Source organism: Salvelinus alpinus, chromosome 25 (genome assembly GCF_045679555.1).
Source record: "Salvelinus alpinus chromosome 25, SLU_Salpinus.1, whole genome shotgun sequence".
Classification (NCBI taxonomy): Eukaryota; Metazoa; Chordata; class Actinopteri; order Salmoniformes; family Salmonidae; genus Salvelinus; species Salvelinus alpinus.
The window spans coordinates 36,978,373-37,001,969 of record NC_092110.1 but is presented as its reverse complement, the minus strand read 5'-3'; the positions used below and the strand labels follow the sequence as shown (position 1 = coordinate 37,001,969).

At 45.9% G+C, this 23,597-nt stretch overlaps 1 protein-coding gene across 1 annotated transcript in view; it reads right to left on the bottom strand.

Annotated features, from left to right (window-relative positions):
- Positions 1-360: 360 nt before the first annotated feature.
- Positions 361-23,597, bottom strand: part of LOC139553887 (connector enhancer of kinase suppressor of ras 1-like) — an 85,140-nt gene continuing 61,903 nt past the window's right edge. The window contains exons 10-20 of the mRNA XM_071366646.1: positions 22,387-22,526; positions 21,691-21,833; positions 21,499-21,532; positions 21,070-21,245; positions 19,322-19,395; positions 17,721-17,792; positions 7,470-7,543; positions 7,158-7,228; positions 6,212-6,338; positions 5,035-5,216; positions 361-902 (exon numbers count right to left, since the gene is read on the bottom strand). Of these exons, the coding sequence (XP_071222747.1) occupies positions 507-902; positions 5,035-5,216; positions 6,212-6,338; positions 7,158-7,228; positions 7,470-7,543; positions 17,721-17,792; positions 19,322-19,395; positions 21,070-21,245; positions 21,499-21,532; positions 21,691-21,833; positions 22,387-22,526 (1,489 nt within the window). The 3' untranslated portion in view covers positions 361-506. The remainder of the gene's footprint in view (positions 903-5,034; positions 5,217-6,211; positions 6,339-7,157; positions 7,229-7,469; positions 7,544-17,720; positions 17,793-19,321; positions 19,396-21,069; positions 21,246-21,498; positions 21,533-21,690; positions 21,834-22,386; positions 22,527-23,597) is intronic.

Sequence of the window (23,597 nt, the reverse complement as noted above, 5' to 3'; positions counted from 1 at the left end):
CATGAATCACAGCGATAACTAGAGTCATGAATCACAGCGATAACTAGAGTCGTGAATCACAGCGATAACTAGAGTCATGAATCACAGCGATAACTAGAGTCATGAATCACAGCGATAACTAGAGTCATGAATCACAGCGATAACTAGAGTCATGAATCACAGCGATAACTAGAGTCATGAATCACAGCGAAAACTAGTCGTGAATCACAGCGATAACTAGAGTCATGAATCACAGCGATAACTAGAGTCGTGAATCACAGCGATAACTAGAGTCGTGAATCACTGAGATAACTAGAGTCGTGAATCACAGCGATAACTAGAGTCGTGAATCACAGCGATAACTAGAGTCATGAATCACAGCGATAACTAGAGTCATGAATCACTGAGATAACTAGAGCTATGAGTTTTCCCTGGTTAGGTCATATGGTTGAGAAACACTCCATGCCCTAACCATACATATCTGATGGTAAGTAGGGAAACCACCATCAGATCAGTTCAGTGGCGTCTCATATGTAGAAGTAATTCTCTCGGCTAGCAGGACTAGCTACGTCATCTGTGCTGCTCTCTGCAGTCACTGATTGCTCTGACTGTGGCTCTACATCAGAGTCGCCTGCTGTCTTCATCGTACTTGACAACGATGGGTCCGCGTCTACCAGCATCTCACCGTCGCCAAGGGTCAGTCCACACGCGGCCTCTGTTTCCACGGCAACCACCTCCCCCATCTCCCCAGAAGACGATCCAGGGGGCGTGTCCTTTGTCTTGCCTTTAGCCCGTTGGACAGCCAGTTTCTCGATCTCCAGGTGTAAGTCTTTGTTATGTTCTTTCCACTGGCGGTACTTCTGGGACGTCAACTCAGAGTCCTCCAGCACCTTGTTGATGAGTTGGAGCTCTGCCTCTTTATCCTAGAAGCACAGTGAGAACAGATGGCCATTTACATTAACAAAAATTCACAGAAAGTTCAAGCAATGAATGGAGACTGAGGGACAGTGCAAAAATCCCACATAGTGTTCAGTGTTCATATCAGTACACTATAGCTAAGGCCAGAAGTTTCCCCTGGCTACGTGACCTGAGGCCAGTCAGGAGATTCCCCTGGCTACGTGACCTGTGGCCAGTCAGGACTTTCCCCTGGCTACGTGACCTGGGGCCAGTCAGTAGTCTCCCCTGGCTACGTGACCTGGGGCCAGTCAGGACTTTCCCCTGGCTATGTGACCTGGGGCCAGTCAGGACATTCCCCTGGCTACGTGACCTGGGGCCAGTCAGTAGTTTCCCCTGGCTACGTGACCTGGTGCCAGTCAGTAGTTTCCCCTGGCTACGTGACCTGGGGCCAGTCAGGACTTTCCCCTGGCTACGTGACCTGGGGCCAGTCAGTAGTTTCCCCTGGTCAGGTCACACAGTCAGGGCCATACCTATAAGTGGCCTATAAACTGTGTGTACAAAACATTAGGAACACCTGCACTTCCCATGACAGACTGACCAGGTGATTCCAGGTGAAAGCTATGATCCCTTATTGATGTCCCCTGTTAAATCCACTTCAATCAGTGTAGATGAAGGGGAGGAGACAGGGTATAGAAAGATTTTAAGCCTTGAGAATATTGAGACATGGATTATGTATGTGTACCATTCAGAGGGTGAATAGGCAAGACAAAATATTTAAGTGCCTTTGAACAGGGAATGGTAGTAGGTGCCAGGCGCACCGGTTTGAGTGTGTAAAGAACTGCAACGTTGCTGGGATTTTCCAAGCTCAACAGCTTCCCGTGTGCATCAAGAGTGGTCCACCACCCAAAGGACATACAGCCAACTGTGGAAAGCATTGGAGTCAACATGGGCCAGCATCCCTGTGGAACGCTTTCGACACCTTGTAGTCCATGCCGCGACGAATTGAGGCTGTTCTGAGGGCAAAAGGGGGGGAGGGTGCAACTCAATATTAGGAAGGTGTTCTTAATGTTTTGTACCCTCAGTGTAACTGTTCGTTTCCCAACTTTCTAGGCCATGGGGAAAACCACTTGGGGAAAAAGGTCTTCTTTCAAAGACGACCCAATTTAGAGTATAACATTGATTGAAGGCCACACTACTTGGAGAGAGGACACTATGAAGGGCATAACGTCGGTCAAAGAAAGATGAGACTACCTGTGGACAGAATCCCCATATGGGGCACTTAGAACAATAAATAATCATTTATTACACTTTCATAGCACTATTCATAACATAAATACATCTCAAAGCGCTGTAAAGCAACAAAAAACAAGCGATCTAAAAACAACATCATCATTAATCATCATGATCGACGGTCAAGAGACAGAAGGTTGAGAAAGTTCATGGTTTGAGCGAGGTCAGCGAAGGTCAAAGGGGCGAGCCGGGAGCAGCACGTTGTCATCAGTGTTTCGCCATTCACGCCGTCTGAGGCCTTGTAGTAGGACTCAGTCAGATGAAGTTAGAGTGGTGTACTAGACACTGGACTTCACTACTACCAAAAGGCAGCAGCCCACTTGGATGAGTCTACGGCAGTCATGAGGTGCCAGAAAGCACACCACCCTTCAATGGTAATTCAGGAGTAGCCTTATATCTTACATGCTGACCACAACGCTCGCGTTACGTGCGCTCGCATTGCAAAATAAATGTACACATGCATGTTATTCAATAATTTCATCCAAACTGCTTGACGCACTGCAAGTCCCGCCTCTCCCATCTCCTCATTGGTTTTTAGGAGCATATACCCACGTGGGTGATGAAAGATGAACTGAGGTTTACACTCCAGTCCAGTTGGTGGTGGTAATGCACTTTAAAGTTAGTTGCTGACCGCCATATAAAGTCCATAGAAGAATATCCACCATCTTTGGTCTCAACTCTAGGTGTGTAATGGAAAGGTGGTTACTGGACTGTCAAACACTGTCCCAATGACTGTCAAACACTGTCCTGACTGCCATTAGGTACCGAGATGAGATCCTCAGACCCCTTGTGAGACCATATGCTGACACATGCACATTTGTGGCCTGCTGGAGGTCATTTTGCAGGGCTCTGGCAGTGCTCCTCCTTGCACAAAGGCGGAGGTAGCGGTCCTGCTGCTGGGTTGTTGCCCTCCTACGGCCTCCTCCACGTCTCCTGATGTACTGGCCTGTCTCCTGGTAGCGCCTCCATGCTCTGGACACTACGCTGACAGACACAGCAAACCTTCTTGCCACAGCTCGCATTGATGTGCCATCCTGGATGAGCTGCACTACCTGACCCACTTGTGTGGGTTGTAGACTCCGTCTCATGCTACCACTAGAGTGAAAGCACCGCCAGCATTCAAAAGTGACCAAAACATCAGCCAGGAAGCATAGGAACTGAGAAGTGGTCTGTGATCACCACCTGCAGAACCACTCCTTTATTGGGGGTGTCTTGCTAATTGCCTATAATTTCCACCTTTTTTTCTATTCTATTTGCACAACAGCATGTGACATTTATTGTCAATCAGTGTTGCTTCCTAAGTGGACAGTTTGATTTCACAGAAGTGTGATTGACTTGGAGTTACATTGTGTTGTTTAAGTTTTCCCTTTATTTTTTTGAGCAGTGTACATTACGTTGTTACAGGTGTCAAGCTCATTGGCATGTGGCAGTAGTGCGTAGGAGGGAGGTTCCTAGGTGTGACAAGTGTGCAGAAGGGCATGGGACAAAGGAATGTGTAGCATAGGGGAAAGTAGTGGTATGTGTTAATTGTAGGGGTGCCCATGGGGCTGGGGATCAGAAATGTCCCGCGCGAGAGAGGCAGGTTGAGGCTCCCAGGGTTAGAGTAGAAGTAGTTGCCATATGGTGAGGCAGTGAAGAAAGTAGAGTAAGATGGGTCAAGGGGAGGGATCCTGAGAGGAGTGGTGTGAGTAGTAGATCTGTACCAGTACAGAGGGATAAACCAAAAAGTGATATATGTTTCAGTAAGATTGGATTTTTAGCATTTATAGTAATGGTTATCTGTACTGCAGGGATGGAATGTAAGTTGCAGAAAATGTAGGATGTGGTGGCAGCTGCAGAGAGGTATTTAGGTGTGCGAGACTTAACATCAGAAGAGTTACAGGGTGTGTTAAGTGGTGGTGTCCCATCCTTTCAGGCTGTTGGCCTGAAGTAGGACTAAATAGATTTAAATAGTGGAGTATGGTGTTTATTTATTTATTTTGTATTATATTTTTAGTGAGTGTAGTGTTAGATGGTAGGGTAGTTGTTTATTAAAGCAATTTTTTTCAAGCTAAGAACAAGGGAGTTGTTAGTCTAGTAGGTGGCGGTTGGTAATGCAACATTTATTGGATGCCAACTACCGTTAAACCTCATCGAAGAAGAAGACTGAAGGAGGAGATATTACTAGAAACTAACTAACCTTTTATCTGTGGATTAATTATCAGAGTAGAGGACCTTGTGCATTTCAGGTAAAATAACAACCCAATGTTTATATCCCAGGACAAATGAGTTAGCAACAGTAAGCTAGCTAGCTAAATGGCCATGAATGTTTCATGCATTTCGACCTGTCCCCAAATTTAATATAGGTGGTTTGTTTTGATATTTCAAACTGAGCGTCCTGATGGCGTCTTGTGTGGATGGACAAAATCAACTCGCGATGGCACGAGCGTGCCTGGTCTAGTCAGCATGTTAGTCCTCCATACGGTCATGGTCATCCGTCATCTCTGTACACCACTGCCTCAGGGCTTTTTCTCCATCCTCAACCTCTGGACAGTTGGCATAAGCGAATCAAAACATTGCATGCTAGCCAGCTAACATTAGCTAGCTAGCCAAAAACCAACCGTCAACTTCAGTCTTGAAAACGTGCTGGATTCAAACTATAATAAGCTAAATCAATAGTTCATTCATAAAAACAAAAAGTTAGTAGGGAAAAATGCTATAAAACCAATTCATTATTACAAATACTAACAAAATCTACAGGAGCGCTCTGCCTTGGTGACCTCAAGGCAACCAATACAATATGAGATCACATAAGTAGCGCACTTAATAAGCAAAAGGAGGGACACTGCATAGTTGGAGAGGCTTTAAGCTCTGAGGCTTGACCCTAACCTTGAGTGTGCTCTGCAGCGCGCGGAGCGTGTGGGCTTTCTCATTGATGACTGGGTTCTTGTTGCGCCGGATGAAGGACTTTCGGAAGTGGTCTTGGGTCTGTGGCTGCTTGCTGCCGATCAGGGACACGCCGCCCTCCTTCAGTCCGTGGAACAGCACGTCCATCTCATCCTCTGGAGCTCCTGGTGGGAGGAGGGACAGAGGAAGGGAGGGGGGAGAGAGAGATAGAGGTTGAGAGAGGACAGAGGAAGGGAGGGGGGATAGAGAGAGAGAGGTTGAGAGAGGGAGAGAAAGGGAGGGGGAGAGAGAGAGAGAGGTTGAGAGAGGACAGAGGAAGGGAGGGGGGAGAGAGAGAGAGGTTGAGAGAGGACAGAGGAAGGGAGGGGGGAGAGAGAGATAGAGGACAGAGGAAGGGAGAGGGGAGAGAGAGAGAGAGAGAGGACAGAGGAAGGGAGGGGAGAGAGAGAGAGAGAGGACAGAGGAAGGGAGGGGGGAGAGAGAGGACAGAGGAAGGGAGGGGAGAGAGAGAGGACAGAGGAAGGTAGGGGGGAGAGAGAGAGAGAGGACAGAGGAAGGGAGGGGAGAGAGAGAGAGGACAGAGGAAGGGAGGGGAGAGAGAGAGAGAGAGGACAGAGGAAGGGAGGGGGGAGAGAGAGAGGACAGAGGAAGGGAGGGGGGAGAGAGAGAGAGAGGACAGAGGAAGGGAGGGGAGAGAGAGAGAGGACAGAGGAAGGCAGGAGAGAGAGAGAGAGGACAGAGGAAGGGAGGAGAGAGAGAGAGAGGACAGAGGAAGGGAGGGGGGAGAGAGAGAGAGAGGACAGAGGAAGGGAGTGGAGAGAGAGAGAGAAAGAGAGAGGACAGAGGAAGGGAGGGGAGAGAGAGAGAGAGAGGACAGAGGAAGGGAGGGGGAGAGAAAGATGTGGCTGTAATTGTATGTTTGTATGCATGGTATGTTTTCAAGATCTCCACACCAATAAAACTTAGACATTTTATTATTGCTAATGGAATATTTGAAATATTGGGGAAAGACGGCAGCCAACATGGAAGGAAGAGACAGGTGATGCCCCCAGGACATTGGAGCAATCTGTGAGAAATTAAATAGATGATCAGCTAATTGACTACCCTTATATGACTCTCCTGTCACCTTGTGGTGAAACAGAGAAGTGCTCTACTGTACCTGGGCTTCTGCTGAGCCCTGTGGGTGGAGCAGGAACCTGAACCTTGTTCTTCTTCTCTTTCTCCTCCTTCTCCTTCTCCTTCTCTTTCTCTTTCCTGGCCCGAGGCAGTGTGTTGGACAGAGTTTTCTGGTGTCCAACACACACAACATATTAGATTAGTATGGAACCTCACGAAACAACATATTAGATTAATATGGAACCTCACTAAACAACATATTAGATTAGTATGGAACCTCACTAAACAACATATTATAGTAGTATGGAACCTCACGAAACAACATATTAGATTAGTATGGAACCTCACGAAACAACATATTAGATTAGTATGGAACCTCACGAAACAACATATTAGATTAGTATGGAACCTCACGAAACAACATATTAGATTAGTATGGAACCTCACGAAACAACATATTAGATTAGTATGGAACCTCACTAAACAACATATTAGATTAGTATGGAACCTCACGAAACAACATATTAGATTAGTATGGAACCTCACTAAACAACATATTATAGTAATATGGAACCTCACTAAACAACATATTATAGTAGTATGGAACCTCACTAAACAACATATTATAGTAGTATGGAACCTCACGAAACAACATATTATAGTAGTATGGAACCTCACTAAACAACATATTATAGTAGTATGGAACCTCACTAAACAACATATTATAGTAGTATGGAACCTCACTAAACAACATATTATAGTAGTATGGAACCTCACGAAACAACATATTATAGTAGTATGGATCCTCACGAAACAACATATTATAGTAGTATGGAACCTCACTTTACAACATATTAGATTAGTATGGAACCTTGCTTTTTTATGAGTGAACAGAAAGAGGGGACGGGAGAGAGAGAGAGAAAGAGAGAGAGAGAGAAAGAGAGTGAGAGAAAGTGTGTGTGTGTGTGTGTGTGTGTCTCTCTCATCACCGTGTAGATCTTGTTTCTGCGTGGTGAAGGAGAAGACCCCTCATCTTCTGACTCCGTCTCACTGTAACACTCTGTCCACAAAGACACAAACAATCAACCATATCGTTAGAACTTCCGCTTGTCCAGACGTGTTATTCTAGTTTGTAACACCCGGAAACACACAGATGAGAATCTCCATTGAAACGTGTCAGTCCAGGAGGAGTAGGCTGGGAAACGAGCTTGTAATGTATAATTGATTTGGCTACTATCAAGGACAACTATAATAAGAAAAACATAATTATCCCATCAAATCTCATGAAAAGTTTCTCCTACCCTCTTCGTTGTCCGGTGGTCCTTTGTGGAACTTCTTGTGTTTCTGTATGGCTGTGATCAGACAGTTGATCCATCTGCAGAGGAAGAGACAGTGTTCACTGCAAGGGCCTATATTGTTTTATTTCACCTTTATTTAACCAGGTAGGCCAGCTGAGAACAAGTTCTCATTTACAACTGCAACCTGGGCAAGATAAAGCAAAGCAGTGCGACAAAAACTACAACACAGAGTTACACATAAACAAACGTACAGTCAATAACACAATATAAAAATCTATGTACAGTGTGTGCAAATGTAGAAGAATAGGGAGGTAAGGCAATAAATAGGCCATAGAGGGGAAATAATTACAATTTAAGATTAACACTGGAGTGATAGATGTGCAGATGATGATGTGCAAGTAGAGATACTGGGGTGCAAAAGAGCAAGAAGTTAAATAACAATATGGGGTTGAGGTAGTTGGGTGTGCTATTTACAGATTGGCTGTGTAAAGGTACAGTGATCGGTAAGCTGCTTTGACAGCTGATGCTTAAAGTTAGAGAGGGAGAAATAAGACTTCAGCTTCAGTGATTTCTGCAATTTGTTCCAGTCATTGGCAGCAGAGAACTGGAAGGAAAGGCGGCCAAAGGAGGAATTGGCTTTGCGGATAACCAGTGAAATATACCTGCTGGAGCGCGTGCTACGGGTGGGTGCTGCTATGGTGACCAGTGAGCTGAGATAAGGCGGGGCTTTACCTAGCAAAGACTTATAGATGACCTGGAGCCAGTGGGTTTGGTGATGAATATGTAGCGAGGGCCAGCCAACGACAGCATACAAGTCGCAGTGGTGGGTAGTATATGGGGCTTTGGTGACAAAACGGATGGCACTGTGATAGACTACATCCAGTTTGCTGAGTAGAGTGTCGGAGGCTATTTTGTAAATTACATCGCCGAAGTCAAGGATCGGTAGGATAGTCAGTTTCACGAGGGTATGTTTGGCAGCATGAGTGGATGCTTTGTTGCGAAATAGGAAGCCGATTCTAGATTTAATTTTGGATTGGAGATGCTTAATGTGAGTCTGAAAGGAGAGTTTGCAGTCTAACCAGACACCTAGAATATGTGGACAACTACAAATACCTAAGTCAGGACCGCCCAGAGTAGTGATGCTAGTCGGGCGGGCGGGCGCGGGCAGCAATCGGTTGAAGAGCATGCATTTAGTTTTACTTGCATTTAAAAGCAGTTGGAGGCCACGGAAGGAGTGTTGTATGGCATTCAAATCAAATAAAATGTATTTATATAGCCCTTCGTACATCAGCTAATATCTCAAAGTGCTGTACAGAAACCCAGCCTAAAACCCCAAGGAAAAAACCCCAAGGAGCATTGTAGCTCGTCTGGAGGTTTGTTAACACAGTGTAAAAAGAAGGGCCAGATGTATACAGAATGGTGTCGTCTGCGTAGAGGTTGATCAGAGAATCACCAGCAGCAAGAGCGACATCATTGATGTATACAGAGAAAAGAGTCGGCCCAAGAATTGAACCCTGTGGCACCCCCATAGAGACTGCCAGAGGTCCGGACAACAGGCCCTCCGATTTGACACACTGAACTCTGATAAGTAGTTGGTGAACCAGGCGAGGCAGTCATTTGAGAAACCAAGGCTATTGAGTCTGCCGATAAGAATGCGGTGATTGACAGTGTCGAAAGCCTTGGCCAGGTCGATGAAGACGGCTGCACAGTATTGTCTCTTTATCGATGGCGATTATGATATCATTTAGGACCTTGAGCGTGGCTGAGGTGCACCCATGACCAGCTCGGAAACCAGGTTGCATAGTGGAGAAGGTACGGTGGGATTCGAAATGGTCGGTGATCTGTTTGTTAACTTGGCTTTCGAAGATTTTAGAATGGCAGGGCAGGATGGATATAGGTCTATAACAGTTTGGGTCTAGAGTGTTTTCCCCTTTGAAGAGGGGGATGACCGCAACAGCTTTCCAATCTTTGGGGATCTCAAAGGTTGCAACAATTTTGCCGGATAATTTTAGAAAGAGAGGGTCCAGATTATCTAGCCCAGCTGATTTGTAGGGATCCAGATTTTGCAGCTCTTTCAGAACATCAGCTGTCTGGATTTGGGTGAAGGAGAAGCAGGGGGGGGGCAAGTTGCTGCAGGGGGTGCAGAGCGTTCGGCCGGGGTAGGGGTAACCAGGTGGAAAGCATGGCCAGCCGTAGAAAAATGCTTATTGAAATGATCGATTATGACAGTGTTTCCTAGCCTCAGTGCAGTGGGCAGCTGGGAGGAGGTGCTTTTATTCTCCATGGAATTTACAGTGTCCCAAAACTTTTTGGAATTAGTGCTACAGGATGCAAATTTCTGTTTGCAAAAGCTAGCCTTTGCTTTTTTAACTGACTGTGTATATTGGTTCCTGACTTCCCTGAACAGTTGTATATCGCGGGGGCAATTCGATGCTAATGCAGAACGCCACAGGATGTATTTGTGATGGTCAAGGGCAGTCAAGTCTGGGGTGAACCATGGGCTATATCTGTTCTTAGTTCTACATTTTTTGAATGGGGCATGCTTATTTAAGATGGTGAGGAAGGCACTTTTAAAGAGCAACCAGGCATCCTCTACTGACGGGATGAGGTCAATATCCTTCCAGGATACCCGGGCCAGGTCGATTAGAAAGGCCTACTTGCTGAAGTGTTTTAGGGAACATTTGACAGTGATGAGGGGTGGTTGTTTGACCGCAGACCCATTACGGACGCAGGCAATGAGGCAGTGATCGCGGAGATCCTGGTTGAAGACAGCAGACCTGTATTTAGAGGGCAAGTTGGTCAGGATGATATCTAAGAGGGTGCCCATGGTTACGGATTTAGGGTTGTACCTGGTGGGTTCCTTGATAATTTGTGTGAGATTGAGGGCATCTAGCTTAGATTGTAGGACGGCCGGGGTGTTAAGCATATCTCAGTTTAGGTCACCTAATAGTACGAACTCTGAAGATAGATGGGGGGGCAATCAATTCACATATGGTGTCCAGGGCACAGCTGGGGGCTGATATGGGTCTATAACAAGCAGCAACGGTGAGAAACTTGTTTCTGGAAAGGTGAATTATTTAAAGCAGAAGTTCAAATTGTTTGGGCACAGACCTGGATAGTATGACAGAACTCTGCAGGCTATTTCTGGAGTAGATTGCAACTCCTCCCTATTTGGCAGTTCTATCTTGTTGGAAAATGTTGTAGCTGGGGATGAACATTTCAGGATTTTTGTGGCCTTCCTAAGCAATGATTCAGACATGGCTAGGACATCAGGGTTGGCGGAGTGTGCTAAAGCAGTGAATAAAATAAACTTAGGGAGGATGCTTCTGATGTTAACATGCATGAAACCAAGGCTTTTACGGTTACAGAAGTCAACAAATGAGAGCGCTTGGGGAATGGGAGTGGTGCTGGGGGTTGCAGGGCCTGGGTTAACCTCTACATCACCAGAGGAACAGAGGAGGAGTAGGATAAGGGTACGGCTAAAGACCTATAAGAACTGGTCGTCTAGTGCATTCGGAACAGAGAGTAAAAGGAGCAGATTTCTGGACGTGGAAGAATAGATTCAAGGCATAATGTACAGACAATGGTATGGTAGGATGTGAGTACAGTGGAGGTAAACCTAGGCATTCAATGACGATGAGAGAGGTTTTGTCTCTAGAGGCACCAGTTAAGCCAGGTGAGATCACCATATGTGTGGGTGGTGGAACAAAAAACTATCTAAGGCATATTGGGCAGGGCTAGGGGCTCTACAGTGAAATAAGACAATCACTAACCAAAACAGCAATAGACAAGGCATATTGACACTAGGGAAAGGCATGTGTAGCCGAGTGATCATAGGGTCCAATGAGTAGCAATAGGTGGGTCAGGGAGCCGATTCAGTAGTCGCTACTACGCTAGGCGAGCTGGAGACACGGTGATTCAGACAGCTAGCGGACCGGGGCTAGCAGATGGGCCTTCGGCAACGTCGCAACGGAAGAGCCAGTTGAGATCACCTCGGACGATTACGTTGGCAGACCAGTCGTGATGGATCGGCGGGACTGCGTGTCGGCAGTAAAGGGTCCAGGCCAATTGGCAGAAGAGGTCTTGTAGCCCAAGAAATTAGCTGGTGGACCTCTTCGGCTAGCCGGTAGATGGGCCTAGCTCAAGGCTAGCTCAAGGCTAACTGGTGCTTGCTTCGGGACAGAGACGTTAGCCAGGAGTAGCCACTCGTATTGCAGCTAGCTAGCTGCGATGCTCCGGTGTAAAGGTTCAGAGCTTGTGGTAGGAATCCGGAGATGTGGTAGAGAAAAAGCAGTATGCTCTGGGTTGATATCGCGCTGTGCAGACTGGCAGGTATTGACCGAGCTGAGGCTGGCTGGTGTCCGACTTAACGGTGAAGACCCCTAACAGTGGCTAACTGACTACTAGCTAATAGCTAGTTAGCTGGCTAGCTGCTGATGGGGGTATAAAAAAATATAAAAATAGCAGATCCGTACCACATTGGGTGAGGCGGGTTGCAGGAGAGTATATTCAGTCCATAGATGCAAAGTGAGATTAAAATATATACGTAAAAAAATAAGGACGATATTTACACGGGACAAGTCAAAACACACGTCCGACTGCTACGCCATCTTGGAAAAGCTTCATAAAGCTAGTAGGAGTTCTGATCAAGGATCAGTTTCGCCTCGTAGATCATAATGAATAAGATTACATGAACGACGACGACGACGACGGGGGGGGGGGGGGGGGGTCTTATCCTAGATCTGCACTTAGAACATACAATCTTTACTTTCAACTGGAACAACCCTTGTACTTTGTAATTATCTGCCCGTTTCTGTAGTACTGACAAACCAACACAAGGTGGCAGCATAGACTATCATATATGCTCATTAGTCAGTACTCTTGAAGTAGCCTACCTCGCTTTACCTCACCTGAAACTATCAGTGGCCCGCCAACAAACTATCAGTGGCCCGTCAACAAACTATCAGTGGCCCGTCAACAAACTATCAGTGGCCTGTCAACAAACTATCAGTGGCCTGTCAACAAACTATCAGTGGCCTGTCAACAAACTATCAGTGGCCCGCCAACAAACTATCAGTGGCCTGTCAACAAACTATCAGTGGCCCGCCAACAAACTATCAGTGGCCTGTCAACAAACTATCAGTGGCCTGTCAACAAACTATCAGTGGCCTGTCAACAAACTATCAGTGGCCTGTCAACAAACTATCAGTGGCCTGTCAACAAACTATCAGTGGCATGTCAACAAACTATCAGTGGCATGTCAGCAAACTATCAGTGGCCTGTCAACAAACTATCAGTGGCCTGTCAACAAACTATCAGTGGCCTGTCAACAAACTATCAGTGGCCTGTCAACAAACTATCAGTGGCCTGTGTGGTAGAGATAATGCCACTGCCTTAAAATGTGTGTATTCGTATTTGTGGGAGGGAGAAAGAGGGAGAAAGAACACCAGATCGTGGCACACAGACAGACATCTGTATAATGTTTCAGAACCAGAAAGAGACCACAATGGAGAGATTCAGTCAAGTGTTGTCTCCATCACACAGCTGTGGTGTGTGTATGGTGTGTGTGGTGTGTGTATGGTATGTGGTGTCAAACAACCACAGACATTATCCTATCATAATGTTCCAGTATATTCAAATCACTGGGACGTCTCCGTCATCGTTTCTATGGGGAATCCTCGGTTGTGTATTTCCTGCCAGGCTTTCTTATTAATCATTGAAATATGCAGGAGGCCTGTAGGGAAGAGAACAGCGTATGTGTGTGTGTATTAGCAGTGTATATTGGAACCAGGAGTTGGAACCCAAAGTTGTTTTCCAATCTGAACAGAACAATGATTTTCTTTTCATTCCGTTCCACTGTTCCGACCTGCTAAATAAAATTCTGAACCGGTTCGCAACCCCCCAGAATGTACTGGTTTATATCATTCAGTGTGGATAGAGCAATGGAATGGGCAAACTATAGTTTACTGAGTAGTTTACATGTGTGATGGAAAGACAAGTGTAGGGTGCGAGAGGCAACTGAAATTTTGCGGGTGGGGATCCGCTATTGGCTCTTTGAATTGTCAATAGAAGTCGATAGATAGCGTTTTGCTGTTGCCACGACGACGTCACAGCACCAATTTGCCTGGCTGCGATACAGCTGCGGTCCCCAACGTAGCATTTTTCAGCTGGCAGGCAGACACTGGAAGAAGTTTCTGAATGACAGAGGGAGGGCTTTGCATAGGTGCTTTGTTGCAAGATGGCGCCGACAGAGATGGTCACCTCGCTTCGAGTCCCTAGGAAACTATGCAGTATTTTGTTTTTTAATGTATTATTTCTTACATTGTTAGCCCAGGAAATCTTAAGTGTTATTACATACAGCCGGGAATAACTATTGCATATAAGAGCGACGTCAACTTACCAACATTACGACCAGAAATACGACTTTCCTGAAGCGGATCCTTTGTTCGGGCCACCACCCAGGACATTGGATCTAATCCCAGAGGATGACCCAAAACAACATCGCCGCAGAAGGGTAGACGGAGCGGCCTCCTGGTCAGACTTCGGAGGCGTACACACCACCCACCGCTTCCGAGTATATTACTCGCCAATGTCCAGTCTCTAGACAACAAGGTGGACGAAATTAGGGAAAGGGTTGCCTTCCAGAGAGACATCAGAGATGGTAACATTCTCTGTTCACGGGAACATGGCTCTCTGGGGATATGTTGTCGGAGTCTGTACAGCCACCGGGTTTCTTCATGTGTCGCTCTGACAGAAATAAACATCTCTCTTGGAAGAAGAAGGGGGGGGTGTATGCTTCATGATTAACGACTCATGGTGTAATAACAACATACAGGAACTCAAGTCCTTTTGATCACCTGACCTAAAATTCCTTACAATCAAATGCCGACCACATTATCTCCCAAGAGAATTATCTTCAATTACAGTCACAGCTGTGTATATCCCCCCTCAAGGAACTTCACTGGACTCTATGTAAACTGGAAACCATATATCCTGACGCAGCATTTATTGTAGCTGGGGATTTTAACAAAGCTCATTTGAGAACAGGGCTACCTAAATTGTATCAGCACGCGAGCGGACAATACACTGGACCACTGAGATGCATACAAGGCCCTCCCCCGCCCGATCACGACTCCATTTTGCTGCTACCATCCTACAGGCAGAAACTCAAATAGGATGTACCCTTGACTAGAACCATTGGTCTGACCAATCGGAATCCACGCTTCAAGATTGTTTTGATCACGCGGACTGGAAAATGTTCCGGGAAGCCTCCGAGAATAACATACATTTATACCCTGACTCGGTGAGTGAGTTTATAAGGAAGTGCATTGGAGATGTTGTACCCACTGTGACTATTAAGACCTACCCTAACCAGAAACAGTGGATAGATGGTGGCATTCGCGCTGAAAGCGCGAACCACCGCATTCAACCATGGAAAGATGACAAAAAATATGGCCGAATGTAAACAGTGTAGTTATTCCCTCTGCAAGGCAATCAAACAAGCGAAATGTCCTGTCCTGCGTTGCATATAATCAATGCGGTGCCTGTTAATTCATCCTCGAATCACAGCCTACTTCAACATCGCCAAACGGGTTATGATTTAACAAAAGTGCATTGCCGAAAAAAGCACAATCTTTCCACAAATGAACATAAACATCAATGCCTTTATTAAAATCAATACACAGAAGTATATTTTTTCAAACCTGCATATTTAGTTAAAAGAAATTAATGTTAGCAGGCAATATTAACTAGGAAAATTGTGCCACTTCTCTTGGGGACAAAGTGGAGTCGCAATTCAATGGCTCAGACACGAGACGTATGTGGATGGGTCTACAGGCAATCATGGACTACAAAAAGAAAACCAGCCACGTCACGGACACCGGCATCTTGCTTCCAGACAAACTAAAACATATTTTTTGCCCGCTTTGAGGATAATACAGTGCCACCGACGCGGCCCGCTACCAAAGACTGCGGCCCCCCCTCTCCTTCTCCGTGGCCGACGGAGCCTATGATTTGATAGAGCAGTCTGGCTGAGCGGTGGTAGGCAGCAGCAGGCTCGTAAGCATTCATTCAAACAGCACTTTCCTGCGTATGCCAGCATCTCTTAGCAATGCTTGAAGCACAGCTCTGTTTATGACTTCAAGCCTATCAACTCCTGAGATTAGGCTGGCAACACTAAAGTGCCTATAAGAACATCCAATAGTCAAAGGTACATGAAATACAAATGGTATGGAGAGAAATAGTCGACGCATCATAATTCCTATAATAACTACAACCTAAAACTTCTTAACTGGGAATATTGAACCACCAGCTTTCATATGTTCTCATGTTCTGAACAAGAAAATTAAACGTTAGCTTTTTTACATGGCACATATTGCACTTTTACTTCCTTCTCCAACACTGTGTTTTTCCATTATGTAATGAAATTGAACATTTCATTATTTATTTGAGACTAAATAGATTTTATTTATGTATTACATTAACTTAAAATAAGTGCACACATAAAATGTTTTTTAAAATAAATTAAAATTAAAATAAAATAAAAAAATGTTTAAAAAAAAAATTGGCAGTTTAATCGGTATCGTCTTTTTTTGGTCCTCCAATAAATCGGTATCGGTGTTGAAAAATCATAATCGGTCGACCTCTACCCTAGACCCACTTCGGTTTGAATACCGCCCCAACAGGTCCACAGGCGATGCAATCGCCATCACACTGCACACTGCCCTATCCCATCTGGACAAGACGAATACCTATGTAAGAATACTGTTCATTGACTACAGCTCAGCATTCAACACCATAGTACCCTCCAAGCTCATCATTAAGCTTGAGGCACTGGGTCTAAACCCTGCCCTGTGCTATTGGGTCCTGGATTTTCTGACGTGCCGCCCCCAGGTGGTGAACGTAGGAAACAACATCTCCACTTTGCTGATCCTCAACACTGGGTGCGTGCTCAGCCCTCTCCTGTACTCCCTGTTCACCCATGACTGTGCGGCCATGCACGCCTCCAACTTGATCATCAAGTTTGCAGACGACACAACAGTATGGGCTTGATTACCAACAATGACGAGACGGCCTACAGGGAGGAGGTGAAGGCACTCGGAGTGTGGTGTCAGGAAAACAATCTCTCACTCAACGTCAACAAAACAAAAGGAGATGATCGTGGACTTCAGGAAATAGCGGAGGGAGCACCCCCCTATCCACATCGACGGGACAGTAGTGGAGAAGGTGGAAAGTTAAGTTCTTTAGCGTACACATCACGGACAAACTGAAATGGTCTACCCACACTCAGGAGGCTGAAGAAATTTGGCTTGTCACCTAAAACCCTCACAAACTTTTACAGATGCACAATTGAGAACATCCTGTCGGGCTGTATCACCGCCTGGTACGGCAACATCACCACCCTCAACCACAAGGCTCTCCAGAGGGTGGTGCGGTCTGCACAACGCATCACCGGGGGCAAACTACCTGCCCTCCAGGACACCTACAGCACCCGATGTCACAGGAAGGCCAAAAAGATCATATAAGGACAACAACCACCCGAGCCACTGCCTGTTCACCCCACTACCAACCAGGAGACGAGGTCAGTACAGGTGCATCAAAGCTGGGACCGAGAGACTGAAAAACAGCTTCTATCTCAAGGCCATCAGACTGTTAAACACCCATCACTACAACAGAGAGGTTGTTGCCTACATACAGACTCAAATCATTAGCCAATTTAATAAATGGATCACTAGTCACATAAAAAAATTACACTTTAATAATGTTTACATATCTTCCATTACTCATCTCATATGTATATACTGTATTTTATACCATCTATTACATCTTGCCTATGCCGCTCGGTCATCGGTCATCCATATATATTTCTCTGTACACATTCTTCTTCCTTCCTTTTACATTTGTGTGTATTAGGTAGTTGTTGTGAAACTGTTAGATTACTTGTTAGATATTACCGCACTGTCGGAACTAGAAGCACACGCATTTCACTACACTCGCATTAACATCTTCTAACCATGTGTATGTGACCAATAAAATTTGATTTGATTTGTGTTTTTTGTGGGACTAGAAAAAAATGCCCTGAATGTAAAATAAAGTTTTTAACCGGTTCCCATGCTTTTAAAATAGTGGTTCTGTTCTGGTACAGTATAGATCCCTTTCATTCCCGGTTCTGATTCTGTTACTTTTTTTTTGGTTTTTCGGTTCTATTCCCTGAACCGGTTCCAACCAGATGTGTTCATAATTCGTCACACCTACTTGGTCATGTCATTGACATTCTCGGCGGCAAAGAAGAAAGTCTGGAAGCGCTGGTGGCACATTTGGAAGACACTGGGGAGAGAGAAAGAAAGACAGACACAGAGAGAGAGCGGAGAGAGAGTGGGGAAGAGAGAGATAGGCAGTTAGGATTAAGTTAGCTCCAGCGTTGAGCGTTTTGGGATATTAAATTGCTATTTGAACCCAGATGTGACTACAGTACTTCCCACAATAAGTTGGGTGAATTCTGGCCCATTCCTCCCTGACAGTGCTGGTGTAACTGAGTCAGGTTTGTAGGCCTCCTTGCTCACACACGCATTTTTAGCTCTGCCCACAAATTTTCTATAGGATTGAGGTCAGGGCTTTGTGATGGCCACTCCAATACCTTGACTTTGTTGTCTTTTAGCAATTTTACCACAACTTTGGAAGTATGCTTGGGGTCATTGTCCATTTGGAAGACCAATTTGCGACCAAGCTTCAACTTCCTGACTGATGTCTTGAGATGTTGCTTCAATATATCCACATAATTTCCCTCCCTCATGATGCCATCTATTTTGTGAAGTGCACCAGTCCCTCCTGCAGCAAAGCACCCCCACAACATGAATCTGCCACCCCTGTGCTTCACGGTTGGGATGGTGTTCTTCGGCTTGCAAGCCTCCCCCTTTTTCCTCCAAACATAACGATGGTCATTATGGCCAAACAATTCTATTTTTGTTTCATCAGACCAGAGGACATTTCTCCAAAAAGTGCAATCTTTGTCCCCATGTGCAGTTGCAAACCGTAGTCTGGCTTTTTTAATGGCGGTTTAGGAGCAGTGGCTTCTTCCTTGCTGAGCGGCCTTTCAGGTTATGTCGATATAGGACTAGTTTTACTGTGGATAAAGATACTTTTGTACCTGTTTTCTCCAGCATCTTCACAAGGTCCTTTGCTGTTGTTCTGGGATTGATTTGCACTTTTCGCACCAAAGTACGTTCATCTCTAGGAGACAGAACACGTCTCCTTCCTGAGCAATATGATGGCTGCGTGGGCCCATGGTGTTTATACTTGCGTACTATTGTTTGTACAGATGAACGTGGTACCTTCAAGCGTTTGGAAATTGCTCCCAAGGATGAACCAGATTGTGGAGGTCTCCAATTTCTTTTCCTGAGGTCTTAGCTGATTTCTTTAGATTTTTCCATGATGTTAAGCAAAGAGGTACTGAGTTTGAAGGTAGGCCTTGAAATACATCTGCAGGTACACCTCCAATTGACTCAAATGATGTCAATTAGCCTATCAGAAGCTTCTAAAACCATGACATAATTTTCTGGAATTTTCCAAGCTGTTTAATGGCACAGTCAACTTAGTGTATGCAAACTTCTGACCCACTGGAATTGAGATACAGTGAATTATAAGTGAAATAATCTCTGTTAACAATTGTTGGAAAAATTACTTGTGTCATGCACAAAGTAGATGTCCTAACCGACTTGCCAAAACTATAGTTTGTTAACAAGAAATTTGTGGAGTGGTTGAAAAACGAGTTTTAATGACTTCAACCTAAGTATATGTAAACTCCCAACTTCAACTGTATCTCATCACACTAGACACTATGTGGCAAAGGTACTTACTACTTCCTCTTGTGTTCTCCTGCACTCTCTATGTTGTAGCTGGAGATATGAACCAGGCCCTCTGCTTTCTCCTCCTGGCAATGACAAACAAATAAATAGGTTAATCAACCACAACTACTGCTGCCATGATAGTAAGTAAGTTGCCTTGTCCGAGCCAAAACGGCCCACAGGGCAGGACCCTATTTCCTGTTTCTGTAGCGTGAGGCAGCTTGATGTACAAGTACACCCCCTGGATGCTAGTCTATCTCCTGTTTCTGTAGCGTCAGGCAGCTTGATGTACAAGTACACCCCCTGGATGCTAGTCTATCGCAGTGCCTTAACCCCAATTAATGCTGAGTGCCAAGCATTTTTTAAGTCTGTCGGGGATCGAACCCCCAACCTTCCAACCTCAGGGCGGACACTGGTGCGCTGCTGCCATGATGGCCGGGTTATTAAACCAGACTGAACCATACAAGCACAGTGTTCTCTCTGGCTCAGTCAGGCTACTTACAATAAACACGGTCTAAAAGACAGAGAGAATGACAAAATCACACTGCACAGTGGAAACCTGTTTAGGCTGATAAAACAGAATTGTGTACAACCACATGCAAATAATACTATCACTGTGAGACATGATATTATTGGTATTTTATAACTTTACATGCATAATGATATGCTCATATGATATAATAGCATATGACACAATTGCACTTTAACTGTACATTGACGTGAGCAGATCCCCTGTCAATTCAAAAAGACATATAAACATTCAAGTTAAATAGGTGTATTTCAGTGATGTGAAATATTCAGAATGTTGCCGATTAGAAATGTAATGAATAGAGTCGCCGTGATTCCCCATTCATCATGATGCACAATGTTCTCTTCTACACAATGCATTTCTATCTGAATGGTCTGTAATGTTGCACCATCCAGAACAACCATGTCACCATGTTCTAGAAGTAAACCTATGATAAAGTAGTAGACTTGACTGTGTAGGTCTGTGTATAGAGCCATCATGGTCGAGCGTTGTGCGCGCATCCCGACATCAAAAAGCTCTGTAGCTCAAGTTTTTAGTTTTTTGGGGGATTTTACTTTATTTAACTAGGCAAGTCAGTTAAGAACAAATTCTTATTTTCAATGACAGCCTAGGAACAGTGGGTTAACTTACCTTGTCAGCTCTGGGATTTGATCTTGCAACCTTTCGGTTACTAGTCCAACGCTCTAACCACTAGGCTACTTGCCTCCCTGAGTCTGGACCTTGATGAACTTAAATAGTGAGTGAGTCATGACCACGAAAACACCAGACTGATGGCTATAGCCATGATCAACAAGTATATTATTCTTCTGGGTTTATCTAGCTCTATTTGGAATATTTTATCTTGCCTCGCCGGCTTGGTAGTTTGCTCGGTTATCAATCCTCTGATGCACATTTGTGATGTTGTAGACGATAACCATCTGATTACGTTTTTGTTAACTTGTATGAGCTGTATTTGAAGTTACACGTTATCGTATCAACAGAGAACTTTCTGATTCCCAACGGTGCGCTCAGCTTTTCCTGGCACAGAGTCCATATGTATACCATCCTTTTTCCTGTCCTTTTTGTTGGATGAAGGGATAGGGGTGGGGGGGTTGGAGGTTCGACAACTATCCTAGTTCCTCTTGTGCATGTGCCAACCCTCTCCTACACGTACAGCATCCCATCTATCCAGAAAGCGCTTGATTTGACCATTTCTATTAGCAACGATGAGGTAATAAATGAATGCGTTCACCTGCTGGCTGGTATACCAGTAGAGAGTGGGGCCCTTGAGGACGAACCAGAAGCGCTGCCATTTCTGGGTCATGAACACGCTGCTCTCCTTCCTCTTCTTCCACAGCCAGCCGTCACAGTCGGGCTGAACCAGCTCACGACACGACACACGCCGCCTGCTCGTCGCTGTACTCTTGCCTGGGAGGGAGGGAGGGAGGGAGGGAGCGAGCGAGCGAGAGGAGAGAGAACAGAGAGGGGGAGAGAGAACAGAGAGTGGGAGGATAGAAGATTGATAGAGGAGAAAGGGAGAGAGAGAGAGAAAGAAAGAAAGTCAAGGTTTTTTGCGTGGACTATGTTCATACAAAAACAATCTCAGTGACATAATGCGGGAAAGTAAATACATAATCTAAATAAGGAAGGTCGGGAGAAGTCCACTAAAACAAAGACCTACCTTTTGTAGACATCTTTTTTGGTTCTTTATCCTCCTAAAAGGGGAAAACAAAACAGTCTTATTCTTATGTTCAAGTCTAAATTGTGTCTGCAACTACAGCATGGAAAAAATCTGTGACGAAACACCGAAATCAGTCAAATTAATTTTCTATGTGAAATGAATGACGAAACAGAGGGTGTGTTTCTCTCTCACCCCGTGTACACCCATCTCAGGGCAGGAACTGACGCTAGCTCTGGCTAGCTCTAGTACCCGGGGGGACGGACTACTGGGGGGCGCAGAGCCCTCTCCCCTGGGCCTGGGGCTGAACCTGGACCCCTTCAAACTATTGGTGTCTCCTAGGACAAACACACACACACAGAAACACACACACAGGTGAGAACACTTGTTATAGGACACAACTACGGTTAATATGGCCTCCCTCTCTCTCTCTTCCCTGCTCCCTCCTCTCTCTTCCCTGCTCCCTCCACTACGGTTAATATGGCCTTACCGATCAAAATCTCACAACTGTGTGCAACTAACATTTTGTCTCCAACAGTGCAACTAACATTTTGTCTCCAACAGTCCTACTTCAGCTGCTATTTATTTACTGGGGTCAGGTTCTCTCCAGTATCATACTGGTTGTGGATGCCGAGAGTAACTTAACAGGACCCTGATAGGCTATCTACAGAAACATGTTATGGCGATCAGCGGTTTACTTCGTTCTGATACTAAATGTTATGATAGCTACATAGCGACACTTGTTCTACTGACAAGGGGGAATCAATTAGGTGACTTGGATGATTATTTCTTGTAAATGCCAGGTAGGCTAATCCTTATAAAATATATCCTAATGGCCTATGTGACCTGGCACGCCTTCTACCCAAAAATGGTCATGTCTATGGTTCTGACCTGCAGACAGGTATGAGAGCTCCCCCTGGTGGTGGGGGTGTGAGGTGTATGTCAGGCTGCTGTCCAATCCCCTGTCATTGGACAGCTCCGACTCCTCCTGGCCCATGTGTTGGCTCACCACTGGCCCCTGAACCGCTGTCCTGCATACAGAGAGAGGGGACACACGTCATCACACTAACACCATTATCACCCAGGCTCTACGGACACAACATCACTAACACTATCTACACACATCACCCACGCTCTACTCTGTCCTCTTGGGTGGCAGCCTTGTTCAACACCACCCACGCTCTCCTCTGCCCTCTTGGGTGGCAGCCTTCTTCAACACCACCCACGCTCTCCTCTACCCTCTTGGGTGGCAGCCTTGTTCAACACCACCCACGCTCTCCTCTGTCCTCTTGGGTGGCAGCCTTCTTCAACACCACCCACGCTCTCCTCTGCCCTCTTGGGTGGCAGCCTTGTTCAACACCACCCACGCTCTACTCTGTGCCCTGGATGGAAGCCTTCTTCAACACCACCCACGCTCTCCTCTACCCTCTTGGGTGGCAGCCTTGTTCAACACCACCCACGCTCTCCTCTGTCCTCTTGGGTGGCAGCCTTCTTCAACACCACCCACGCTCTCCTCTGCCCTCTTGGGTGGCAGCCTTGTTCAACACCACCCACGCTCTCCTCTGCCCTCTTGGGTGGCAGCCTTGTTCAACACCACCCACGCTCTCCTCTGTCCTCTTGGGTGGCAGCCTTGTTCAACACCACCCACGCTCTCCTCTGTCCTCTTGGGTGGCAGCCTTGTTCAACACCACCCACGCTCTACTCTGTCCTCTTGGGTGGCAGCCTTCTTCAACACCACCCACGCTCTCCTCTGTCCTCTTGGGTGGCAGCCTTGTTCAACACCACCCACGCTCTACTCTGTCCTCTTGGGTGGCAGCCTTCTTCAACACCACCCACGCTCTCCTCTGTCCTCTTGGGTGGCAGCCTTGTTCAACACCACCCACACTCTCCTCTGCCCTCTTGGGTGGCAGCCTTGTTCAACACCACCCACGCTCTCCTCTGTCCTCTTGGGTGGCAGCCTTGTTCAACACCACCCACGCTCTCCTCTGTCCTCTTGGGTGGCAGCCTTGTTCAATACCACCCACGCTCTCCTCTGCCCTCTTGGGTGGCAGCCTTGTTCAACACCACCCACGCTCTCCTCTACCCTCTTGGGTGGCAGCATT